Source organism: Protopterus annectens, chromosome 14.part0, assembly GCF_019279795.1.
Source record: "Protopterus annectens isolate FY-2018-M chromosome 14.part0, PAN1.0, whole genome shotgun sequence".
NCBI classification, from domain to species: domain Eukaryota; kingdom Metazoa; phylum Chordata; order Ceratodontiformes; family Protopteridae; genus Protopterus; species Protopterus annectens.
This window is the reverse complement of record NC_056748.1, coordinates 24,552,002-24,565,057: the sequence shown is the minus strand read 5'-3', so window position 1 is coordinate 24,565,057 and position 13,056 is coordinate 24,552,002. Positions and strand designations below refer to the sequence as shown.

Here is a 13,056-nt window from a genome sequence, read left to right as displayed (position 1 = left end):
GCTACAGTGGTCCATCTCCACAAAGGTGGCACCTCTACAGACCCTGGAAACTACCGCCCCATAAGCTTGACCAGCCTGGTCTGCAAAGCTATGGAAAGGATCATTATGGAACTCATAAACAAAGACATCGGGGACCTACAGACAATTGACCCTACCCAGTTCAGCTTTGTAAAAGGCACATCCTGTCTTTTAAACCTGGTGGACTTTTTTGAAACAGTCACTAGAGCCATCGATGAAGGCAAAGCAGTTCATACAGCCTACCTGGATCTGGCAAAAGCCTTCGACACAATACCCCACTCAGGCATCATAGACAAGCTCAACAGCTTAAATGTAAACCCGTTTGTCACAAGATGGGTTGCAAACTGGCTAAAGGACAGAACCCACAAAGTCAGAATAGCTGGAGCTATGTCAGACTCTAATTCAGTCACAAGTGGAGTCCCACAGGGCTCTGTCTTGGGACCCCTCTTGTTCGGCATTTATTTCTCAGATGTGCAGGCAAACATAGGGGGGTTGTGGCTGACAAAGTTCACAGACGACTGCAAACTAAGCGCCATAGTCAACACACCAGCTGACACATGCATCCTCCAGAAGGGCTCACAGAAACAGATGACTGGTGCCAGAGTCATGGCCTTAAACTAAATGCCAAAAAATATATAGTCATCCCCTTTGGAAAAAACAAAGTACCCACAAATTACCACATAGGTGGTAATCCATTAAGTACGGAAAAAGTAATCAGAGACCTGGGGACCCAAGTTGACAGTGACCTCTCATTTGACACCCACGTCGCCAAAGTGGTTAGAAAGACCTTCTACCTTGCCCACCTTATCATGAAGGGATTCACATCCAGATCAAAGGATGTCATTGTACCCTTATATTCCTCCCTTATCAGGCCTATGATTGAGTACAATGCCCCATTTGGTATGTACCTCATCCAGCACCTGCAGCAGCTGGAGAGACCCCAAAAGTACCTTACCAAGAGGATCAAGGGTCTCCAGCATATGTCATATGCTGCCAGACTGAAAAAGCTCCAGCTCTATTCAGTAGCATACCGCCTGCTCAGAGGTGATCTGTGCCTTACATACAAGGCCATGTCCAATTCAGAATTAATGGACATGCTCCACCTCAAAAAATCCAAATCCATCAGAGCCACGAGAGCTAAAGATCTAAACCTCAGCACAAATATGAATAGGACATGCTGGAGGGACAGATTCATAACCCAGAGGCTTCCGCAGACTCTGGAACAGGATACCTGTCCATGTTAGGCAGAGCCCCTCACTGACTCTCTTCAAGAGAAATCTGGACGAATGGATGGGTGATCGTAGGTTTACCCCGGGGGTCATCTCTGTGTCATTGCTAGATAGAGGCACAGTAAACTAAATTTAATTTAAATTGTACACTTTTGTATCATTACATGGGGTGGCGAAAGCCACATACACTTTGGCTAGGCTTATAAATGCCCTAGGGCAGATAGCCTAGTACTATACTATGAAACTATGAAATAGTGGCTCAGATAGGTATAAAACAAGTTACACCATTAAAAGTAAACAATAGCATATTTCTATAGTCTATTATGTGAAAGTTACCGGAATATGTTAGGGTGTGTTGACAGAACAAAGAACCTTATCAACTGGATAACAATGAGATAAAGACATATTTTTGTAGCATATGTTCATGAATAAAATATAGTTCTACAAAGTTGTTCCATGTGACTGAGACAGAGAATTATGAAAGAAATATCAAAAATAAGCAAATAAAATAAACTCATAGTTAAGAATGGAAGTGAATAAATGTAATTTTTCTCCTTTTGGAGTGGCAGATGGCCTACCAGCTTACACTATCAGGTTAGATATAGAAGAGTGTTAATGTAAAATATAAACCACATTGCCAGATAAAAAGTCTCAGCAGAAAAAAAATAAGCTGCACACACACCTCAAGAGCTATAAACGATTATTGCAGTAAGGAAGTTTTCATTATATTACTTTGTTAGCAATCACATCTACACAACCCCACAGTTCTTTGCTAAACAACTTTTATGCAATATTACAAATGAAAACCACTGCAACTTTATATGATACATATTGTTTAATAGCTTTTTTGTCAGGCAAAACATTGCCATTAAATGGGATTCTTTCATGCTGTTCCTTACATACACTAACTCAAAGTTGTAACACCATAACTTTGCAATAGGTACAACATATAGTGCCTTAAAATGGGAACTGCACAAAATGCCACTTCCACTGTCAATAGTAATTACTGACATTTTAAATTACTAAATGATAACTGTTAAGTTTTTAAGTTGCCTGCAAATTAAATACCATTGCCTTCTCCAAAGACAGTTCCCTACTTAACTACAAGCAATACTTCTCCATTAAGTGAATTCAGTGTTAATTCATAGTTGGAAAACTGTACAATGTTTGAATCAAGTAATCACAGGTGACTTCACTCAACATAAATGTTTCTTTTCTGTCTTTCACTGAACCCATCCAGGTGACCAGATGAAGACATATGCATACATACACTTAAGATTGTCCCTGTTCCTTGTGTCAGACAAGCTGATACTTCATACAAGTGGCAGGGAAAGCTGCAGCCACTAAACACACCACAAATAAATTTATCATACTGAAATACCCCCCCCCCCCCCCAGAGAAAACTACAGAATTGATGCAGCAGCTTGCTTAGGTGGAACACATCACACAGCCTCTCAATGGCAGTGGTGGCGGCAGTTGAGTTACAGCATGGCTGATGTCACATTTTACTATCAGATTATAGTACACTGCAGTACACAATCTGGGGGGGTGCAGTAGTGGCCAGGGAGAGGCAGAACAGTGTTTGGAATCAGGACTACACATATACAAATTGGGAGACCAAGATTATTTTGGGATGATATACTTTGGCTTTCCATTCACTATATAATTTGGAATCTTATAATGAAAAAAACTAGACATTTGAGATGTCTGAGTGAGACAGTTGGTAGCAGCAGGACCTACTTCAGACACAAGGGCCAAGATCTGCAGCTTTCTCAGACCACTTGTTAATATGACAATATTACCATCGCTTTCTTAACATAATATTCTTACTTAAAGAGAGAACTCTACCAATACTACCTGTCTTTTCTTCAGAGAGATATGCCCCTAGTAAATGCAGTCTTTAAACATTTGTGGAAAACTTCTAGAAACTCATGTGAGCAAGCAGTAGCAGATGCAAATTCTGTCAGGTATAAATGTTGAGCAATCAGGTATAGAACATCACAGGATTTGGGGTTCAGAGTGTCTGTGACACTCCTTTAAGAAGGAGCCATTATAAGGTAAACATTCACAGCAGTATATAATTACAAACTCACAGTAATAGCTACAGTGCAATCATATTTTCACTATAGTCGTAAAGCAACAATATTTTTCCTGAAACAGATTTACTCACTGACTCAGGATTTTGTGCTGCTCAGATGCTGATGAGTTCTAGCTTGTGGCTGAAATGGCTTGGACTACTCTTAGGTTCTAATATTGCATCACATTTATTATCTAACATCTGCAACACTGGAGGATGATGATTGCTTTTGCTCCTGTTTCTTATTTGTGGCAACAGGTGTGAATTTAAATAAAACCCTATGCTATAACACACCAATGACATTAATTCAGGGAATGTATCAAATGGCCCTGTTATAGGTCTAGAATGCTTGAGGAGATCTGCTTATCTGTAATATGTAACTAACTTGTCTTTGTTGGTTCCATGGCAAAATAATTTGGTTCATTCATATTTACTGTTCCATAATCAGTGTCCATTACTTCTTCCTCTTTCAGCTTTTTGTAGGAAATATCACTATCTTCATCTTCTGGGGGAGGTTCTACTTTATGTAATGCCTCTTTTCTGTAGATCCTGTAAATTAAAATATAAAGTCCAGCTTCTGCAGCTTGAAAAAGGGCATAGAGTAAGGGGAACATGTACATGCCATTAACATGCTGAGGTGGGAAGGTTAATTTGAGAAGAGCAGTACACAGCTGTACATTTTGGCATCCTGTTTCGAGTGAGACTGTCCTTCTGCAGTTTGGTGGTAGCTTAAACAGAGTGGCAAGGCCATAGCCTAGAGCATAACCTGCCAAAGGCATTAAGACGGCCACAACATAAACAGTGGCTGGTATTGTAGCCAACAGCTGTGGTCCCAACATAGTTCCAGTCAGAATGAAAAGAATCACCAGGGTTACAAATAAGGACCACAACGAAACCTAGGAGTAAAAGACAAGAATCACTGTTACTGATGACAAATAAAAAGTGATGCAGTGACACTAATAAACGACACTACTCTTCTGAGAGGGTACACCATTACTTATTTATACTCACCAATAGGATGAAAAAAAGTGTCTGGCCCACAAATAATTTATAAAACTCATTTACCCCTTCAGGTGAATCCTTTAGTGAATCAGGCTATTTTCTAGTTTATGACGTATGCTTAAAATGTTAAATCACTTATTCCATTCTTACAGTGCAGTGAATGCATGTTAGCTTCCTTAAAAAGGTATTTTTCACAACCATCAACTCCTTTTCTAGTGCACACTGTTAATGTAAATAGCCTAATAACTAACTAGTACTATTAAGTAATGAGCTAATGAGCTAATGTAACCAAATTTTTGTAAACGTATGCTTTTAAAGATACTTAAGCAACCACTCTTTCTCTCCAGTTCCTTCCATGGTCCACAGTGTATGCAGCCTAACGGTGAAATAATCATACAAACAAAATCCCGTTTAGCATAATATTAATCTGTTAAGTCATGAAATGAATATCCAAATGACATATTCCCGCAAACATGTTAATTATGACATTGAGTCCTTCCTTTTTTACCACACTCTACTCTCCCTGATCAAAATTAAAATCCATGCAGCATGTAACAGGCTTGTTTTTCCTAAATCTCTCCTAGTGTAATACATAAGAAAAGCTTTGATCCATACTGTGACTTTCGTATGCATGCTTCTGGACTGCCTTCATGTCTTCCCCCCTAGACTGTACCTTTAACAGTCAAACCAAGTTAGACCGATGAAATCCTAAGCAAAATAATAAATAACTCCAATCTCAGTTAAATAAATACTTTGGTACCGAGAATATATCTTACACAATCTAACTTATTTCTGTTATATAAATAACACGCTGTCAAAAATGCATGGTTGTGAAAATACGAATAACGGGCTAATGAGAAAGCATGGTTGTGATAATAACAGGCTACCAAGAAAACATGGTTGCGATAATATGTTAAGTACCCTTTTAAATTATATTTCAATTACTCCCTGAGCTCAGCCTGAAAATGATCCAGATGGATCAGTGTACTACACTGGTTAACAAACAAATATTTTTTCTTGATTTCACCATTTTATCCACATCAAGGATACAGAATTAAAAAAAGTAATAAATGCATTAGTACAGTATTTGAAAATGAATAACTGAGGAAATATATACATGAGCAGAACTGGTTAAAAAGTGGCACTTAAACTAACATCATGATCATTCTACTAGCCTTGCATAGTCATCAAGAGTTAGAAAAACACCTGCCAAAAAACAAGAAAAGGTTCAAAATATTAATAAACTGTCATAGAAAATCAGAGAGCTGTTCCATACAGCTGTGGTTTGAGGGCTAAAGTTACCCGATGACTTGTTTTTAAAGGCAGCCTAAGTAAAGTAAGTAGATTAACACAGTTTTAGTTTGACAGACTATACATGAAAGTAAGGCCTGCAGTCTTCTCCCTCACATTAGTAATTACCTTTTTATATTAGGCATATTGATGGTAACATAGTTATGTCACAGTTTGTCCATCTGTACTACTCCACAGAGTCAATAACAGTGATTAGGTTTATGATAGATTTTGCCTGGCCAGAGATTTTTGTTCAGCATGTTTCCATCAAGCTGAAACAGATCTGGACTTGAACAAAATAACTATTATTACTATCACCCACCTGGATCCCCATACCTTTAACATTAAAGAATAGTTAACACCTGTCAGAAACAGTTTACTGATTTTTCTCCTGTTACACAGAAATACTTGTAGTAACATTTCAGACCAACAAATCTGAATAACCTCAATTTAGTGATGAATGCAGAGAATGAAGGTGCTGTGTGCAGGAGAATTGGAGAGCTTTACTGTAGAATATAAGAGTTGGAGATGCGAAATACCAAACCAAGAACAGGGTGAGGGACTGCAAAGAGTAATAGCTAGGGTTAAATGCTCTTACAGTTAGAGTATATGGGGGCCTAGTGGACTTATTAGACAGACAAAAGGAGGAGGATAAGAGACCAGGGGAGAGACTAATAGAGTGAAGTAAAAGGAACAGGGCAATACTAAGGGGGGAATCTAAATCTGCTAGCAGTAGAATGGGAGATTCTGACCTCCAGGAATGGGGATTTGACTGAGGTCATAGACCATGTTCACCCAATTAGTGCAGTGGGGCTGTATCTGAAAAGACAGAGTTCTGGATGTGGTCCTCACTACTGCATGTGACATGGTGCAGATATCTAGGCTGAGGCACTGATAACAACAGAGACCATGCCAGTGTGTGGTTTAGAGTTGGAGGAAGGGTAAGATACAAAGGCACACATGATAGCATGGGATCTTAGGAGAATGAATTAGGCTGTGCTGGAGACAAGAGCATGAATAAGTTAGGATGCTGACAGCAAACTGAGGGAGTAAATAAGCTATGGGAATTGGGCAAGGATAGAATACTCAGGGTTATGAATAAGGATATTACACCGAAGGGAAAAAGAAGAACAGTCTTATATGGCTACTTGGAAACGCAAGGCTAGCAGTAAGAGCACAAGATAGAAACTAGAGGAAATACAAAGATGGGGTGGAGAGATGGAGGAGCACAGGGCAAGGAAGCTAGCAAAAAGACAAAAAAGTGCTGAGGACAGCAAAAGCAAAATTTGGAAGTGAGTTGGTAGAAGGCATCAAGAAAGCAAATACGAGTATCTTTAGGTATGTAGCAGAAAGGAGGAAGACAGGGAAACATACAGGACTGTCCAGGCTGAGCAAAGATGGACGTCAGATCATATGAGATAGGGAAAAACAGAGGTATGGAATGAATACTTTGCTTCACTCTACATAAGAAAGAAAATGGTAGGGTGCCATGCTGGGTCAGATACAGGACAGCATGAGGAGTAAGTGGGCAGGCAGCAGCGTAGAGAAGGAGGAGGAGATGGAGACAGATCAGGCTGCTCTTAGATAGGGTAAAGCACAAGGACAACAAGGGCTACTTCACAGTATCCTCAGAAATCTTGTCAGTGTGCTGGCAGACCCCCTGAAGGAGATTATTCATGGGTTAAAGGCTAATGCAGATCTGCCTGCAAAACAGCAAATGCAGTAGCCTTGCAGTAAACTTGTACAAGGGTAAGGGAGAAGGAAGAATCCAGGAAACCACAGGAATGTCAGTTTAACAGCAATAACAAGGAAAGTCATGGAGAGGATCCTGATGGGAAATCTGGTAGTGTTTCCATATGACAGTCTTGAATTTAGCAGTCAGTATGTCTGTCAGTCAAAGCAGATCTAGTTTAATGATTGTTTTATAGGTGAACTTGTTTTATAAGTCTTTTTTCTCATCATTAACAGCTGGCTATGAAGTTAATCTATTTAGTTTCAGACTTAACCACAAAACTGGTGGTGGTGTCTCCATTTATGTTACAGATAACTGCAATTAATTTATTATATTTAATAATATTACAGTGACAATGTTAGAAGCAAGTTTAATTATAGATCAGGTTAACTAGGATATCACTGTCTTTTACAGGAGTACTAACTTAAAAATAGAAGCCCATGAGAAAGTCCTTAAAAAATAAGAGTCATATTTTGAGAAAATAATTCACTAATCGCTGGTGATATGAGCTACCTAAAAAGTTCCAGTAAGTCAGGACACAAAGCAGGCTGTTAAACCCCCTGCAAAAGAATATAACATTCTTACATTTTCTGGGTTAAAAATAATATGCTCATTAACAAATTTATGATTACCAGAATCAGAAACTTTTGACCATCTTAGCATAAGCTGGGAATGGCCCATAAATCTAATAAGTTGTCACTAAATATGCAACAGTATAGGAAACACTACCAGTGTGATTATATGGTAACAAATGAACATCCACACATGTAGGACAGGTATAACGTAGGCCTACTTTAAATGTATAGGAGAGCAGGAGATGGTTTTACCAGTAACTTGATTTAAAAAAAAACAATAAATTCTAGTTTAGTGAGAGTGGTGAAATGGCTTGTAATCAGCCTGCTGAAATAAATCAATCTAGAAAAGGATGAAAAAGAAACAGGATTATTGCTGATCAGTCTATAGGGAGTATTCCACGTTTCATAATTCAGAGAAAAGAGAGTTTAAAGTTAAGGCTGGCCTAAGAAGGAGAAAAAAGAAACTCAAGTCACGGTATGAGCATAGACTAGCTGTATACTCCATGTATCAAACAAATGAAAATTATCAAGCATTTATCAATATATAAATATGCTTCTTTTGACTAACTAAAATAAATTCCTTCTACTATCACGTCTTTCTTCCAAGCTATAGATCTGAAATGGGGTACCTGTGCAGCATTTGGTGCTTGCATGTGTATGTGTGTGTGTGTGTGTGTGTGTGTGTGTGTGTGTGTGTGTGTTTGTGTGTGTGTGTGTCCAGGTCTCACTGGGCATGTATATCTTTAATGGAAACACCATCTGCAGCACTGCCTCTGTGTATTTATTTAATAGGTAGCTGCTGTAATGTTAAGGTGGCAGAATTGTATCTCCCTTTTTTATATACGCTATTCTGATATGTTCCTCATTTTTTTGTTACTCATGTTTTATTGCAATACAGTTAGTACGATTATTGACTTTCATTATCCTGGAAAGGACGTCTGACCCTTCATTTCTATAAGTATTTATGTTCTCTGCACTGTGTTGCAAACCCATCATACCTTCATGGAAAACAAATGGTTTTGGTGTAGCCAGTACAATTAAACCATCAATCTTTTAGTACATAAATACATTTTACATATAGAACAGTGCATGTCAATAAAACCTGATAGTTGTATCTGCACAAAAAATGAAGTTGAACAATTTAGAGTACAGGACTGTATATTTTGACTGTGCTTTTTAAAAATATACTCTAAAAGTATGTATACATAAAGTACTGCATATCAAACAAAATCTTTTTTTGTCCGTAACCCTGGTTTCAGTAAAATGTTATAGACCTGCTCCTAGCAATTTTGTTGCATGGGAAGCCATTTAAAATAGAAGTCTTAGATAATACATGTTTTCATCCTATTGAGTTTTTCTTCAAATGGTTTAATACATAAAGCAGAAGCTCCAGGTAATACGTATTTTCATCCTATTGACTTTTTGTGTAATGTAAATCTGAATTCATACAATTATCTGTGACCTAGTTCCCTTATGTATTGATGGCCTTAAGGGAATGGTGACATAATTGTGTGCTACAAAACCAGTAACCTTCTTATGAAACATGTTGTTCAGACTTAAAATGCATCTATTTCACATGACTGACAGCTGTTGTGGATAATATACAATGGTTCATTCTTTTAGTAATAAATATAAAACATGTTATTCCATACATCTTTGAGTTTAGCCTGTGCTTAGCTGTGTCACTATTAACTCTAAGACAATACATCAAATAGTGTAAGAATATCATACCAAAACTGAAGTTTCAGATTATATTTTTTAAAATAAAATGCCCATTGTCTGGTAGACGGTGTTCATGGTGTTTTTATTGTAGCTTCCAAATACATTTTTTGTCTGTTATAATCCCAAAACATGTAGACCTGTTGTATATTTCTTGTGGGTAAGCTTTTAAATTAGCTGGAAAATAATCAGGTTTATGACACAGTAAATATCTGGCAAATAAGATGATGAAGTCCGATTGTGTGGCAGATGGAATGCAGATCCCATTTACCCATGTTCTGCTATGATGCAGTCCGTGAAGGGGCTTATATTAATTTAGCAGATGGGGGTGTGTGAAAAGTGAGGACACTCATGAAACAATAATATTACTGAGATTCCAGACACTGGCAGAAGTTTAAGTAGGGTCAACTTAACTCTCTCTCTCTCTCTCTCTCTCTCTATATATATATATATATATATATTTGTCATTTGTTAACTGGGTTAGTCTAACTGAGCCAGTAGCCCGTTTTTAGTGGAGACCCAAGGAGAAAAGCTCCAGACAGTTATTACAAAGTTACAAAAAAGAAAAACATCTGACAATGAAGTTTTATGCAAACATTACAATAATGTGCTTTACATGAGAGCATTAGAAATTTACAAAAGGTCTGAGAATGAAGTTTACATAAACATTACAATAATGTGCATAACATGCAATGCAAATGTTAGAATTTTTTTTGTTTGATTGTTTGCATATGTATATACTGCAACCTTAACCTGCCAGACTTCCACAAACACATTTCCAGCATCAGATGGGGGAATTTTAAAGGTAAGAAGTATAGAGAAAGGAAACATGTTAGTGAGTGGATTTCATTTCTAATATGATTTCATAGCAGAATGAAATCTTGAGTATTCCATATATATATATATATATATCTATAGCTATATTTATCTATCTATATATATATATATATATATATATATATATACATATATATATATATATATATATATATATATATATGTATATATATTATATATATATATATATATATATATATGTATATATAAAGATAGAGAGAGATATATATTTAGTCTATATCTATATATATCTATATCTATACCTATATCTATATCTACCTGGATATATATGGATTCACTTCAGAAGACTGAAAACCAACAGTCTCGAATTCCATAAGACTGACAGCCAAAATCCTGAAAACCCAAAATCCTGAAAATTCAAAATCCTGAATCCCAAAAGACTGAAAACACACAGGATACAAACACTGAGTATATTCCAGTACAAGGACACAGAGAAACAAAGACAAGACAAAGCATATTACTTTTCACCAAGTATGAGAAGGGGGGCAAGCCTCTCTGCACTCCCCATGTGGGGGGCTGCACCCCCTACACCCCCTGCTACTTATATATACTAACTCTGAGATTGCACTTCACTACGCTAACATGAGTTTTGTTGTAGTATAGCAAGTTAGAAGGGAACATTACTAAGGTTACAACAGGCAGTCATGAAACACGTAATGGTATGTTCGCCATTTTTTTCTGTGACGTGGCTGTTTTGTTATTGTTACAATAATGTCACTTTTAATGAAAAAGGTATGAAACATGTCAATTTTTGTAGTTCATGGAGACAGGATCTTGATTTCCTAGTCTCCCATGTATGTGTCTATCTGTGCAATAAAGGAGATTTCTGTTCTCTACTGAACTGTCTCGTGTGAAAGATATTGGGTACCTTAGCAATATGTATATGTATACACTTTAATGGACAATTTCAGGCCAATAAAGCCAAACCCCACTAGCTATGGATATGCATATTTCGGCCTTGTTATGACCTCTTCAGCATAGCATAAGCAGAGTGTTTGATTAAGAATAAGAAACACAGGGTTGTTATACCCAGCTGATGTCCATTTTCATTAGGGTGACTGCAAAATATCCCAAATAAATTAAAACATTTAGTTAAAAGGTCACACTGAAAAACCTGCCTGTGTCACAGGACGTTTGGGATGCCACTCATTGGAAGTTTTAGCTTGGCTGGAGTTTTCATTTAGTTTTTTCTGATTGGTTTTTCAGTGTGACCTTCTAACTAAATGTTTTGTTATTTGGGATATTTTGCAGTCACCCTAATGAAAATGGACATCAGCTGGGTATAACAACCCTGTGTTTCTTATGCTTAATCAAACACTTTGCTTATGCTATACTGAAGAGGTCAAAACAAGGCCAAAATATGCATATCCATAGCTAGTGGGATTTGACTTTATTGGCTTGAAATTGTCCATTAAAACGACTTCAAAGGTAAAACTCATGGGCAGTCAGAATTGCCATGTAGCTGAAACACCTGATGTTCATAAGGGTCATTTGCATATATCCCATGTGCCTCTGTCACAGGAGGTTTGGGAGGCCACTCATTGGAAGTTCTTGCTTGGCTGGAGTTTTCATTTAGTTTTTTCCGATTGGTTTTTCAGTGTGACCTTCTAACTATATATATAATGTACATACAGAGAGAGAGAGAGAGATTGTCTACTATTATCAGGTTCTGTAAAATTCTAACCTTACAATGCAGTGCCTGAAAAGGATAGCAGTCTGTTGTCTGAATTCCTAGAAGCCACTGAGGCTAAGATCCCAATGTAGCAAATAGTTCCTGTTGATATATAATTCCAGACAAGTTTACTAGATTTATTTGAGTGGGTGACTAAATAGATCAGGGAGGTGTGAGATCTGACCTACATAGATCTAAGCAAGGAATTTATCACAACTCCAAACAAAATTATTAAAGGTAGCCAGCCTGTCTCAGGACAGTAGCCTTGTCAACAGGTGGTATGAACAGAAAGTCATCATGAATGAAGTTTAAAGAAAGAGGACATAAGCAACAGAGCAAATCACCTTAAGTAGCCTTGTTAATTGCCCTATCGAAGGCTTGAAGGAAACCATGCATCTTTGCAGATAATTAGCAGTACTAAGTGGTATTTAGCATACAGAAGGATAAGAATATAGTCAGCAGAATTAGAAGGGTAGTGTGAAGTATGGTAGGGCTACATTCAATGTTAACTAGGATAAACTCATGCATTTGTGAAACTAATATGCATAGGAGCAGTATATGAGGGAGCCAGCAGTAAAAAGCAACCAAAGAGGAGGAGGCATTTTCATTCATTCATTCATTCATTCATTCATTTCATTTGTTAACTGGGATAGTCTATGTGAGACAGACAGAGCCCATTTTCAGAGAAGGCCCGGGGAGTAAAGCTCAAAAGTGTATGTTTTTGAATTGAAAATACATTAAACAATAACAAATAAATAAATTACATAAGTAAAAAATAATATATAATGTAGCTTACTTCAGTTAGATACACCAATTAGCATGAGTAATTAACATGTACATTGGTTCAGAAGTCTCAGCTTGGCAAGTCATACTGTAATAGTGGA

The 13,056-nt window shown here is 37.3% G+C and overlaps 1 protein-coding gene across 1 annotated transcript in view; it reads right to left on the bottom strand.

Moving 5' to 3' along the window:
• Positions 1 to 2,067: 2,067 nt before the first annotated feature.
• Positions 2,068 to 13,056, bottom strand: part of SLC10A4 (solute carrier family 10 member 4) — a 266,119-nt gene continuing 255,130 nt past the window's right edge. The window contains exon 3 of the mRNA XM_044055726.1: positions 2,068 to 4,220. Coding sequence (XP_043911661.1) covers positions 3,705 to 4,220 — 516 coding nt within the window. The 3' untranslated portion in view covers positions 2,068 to 3,704. The remainder of the gene's footprint in view (positions 4,221 to 13,056) is intronic.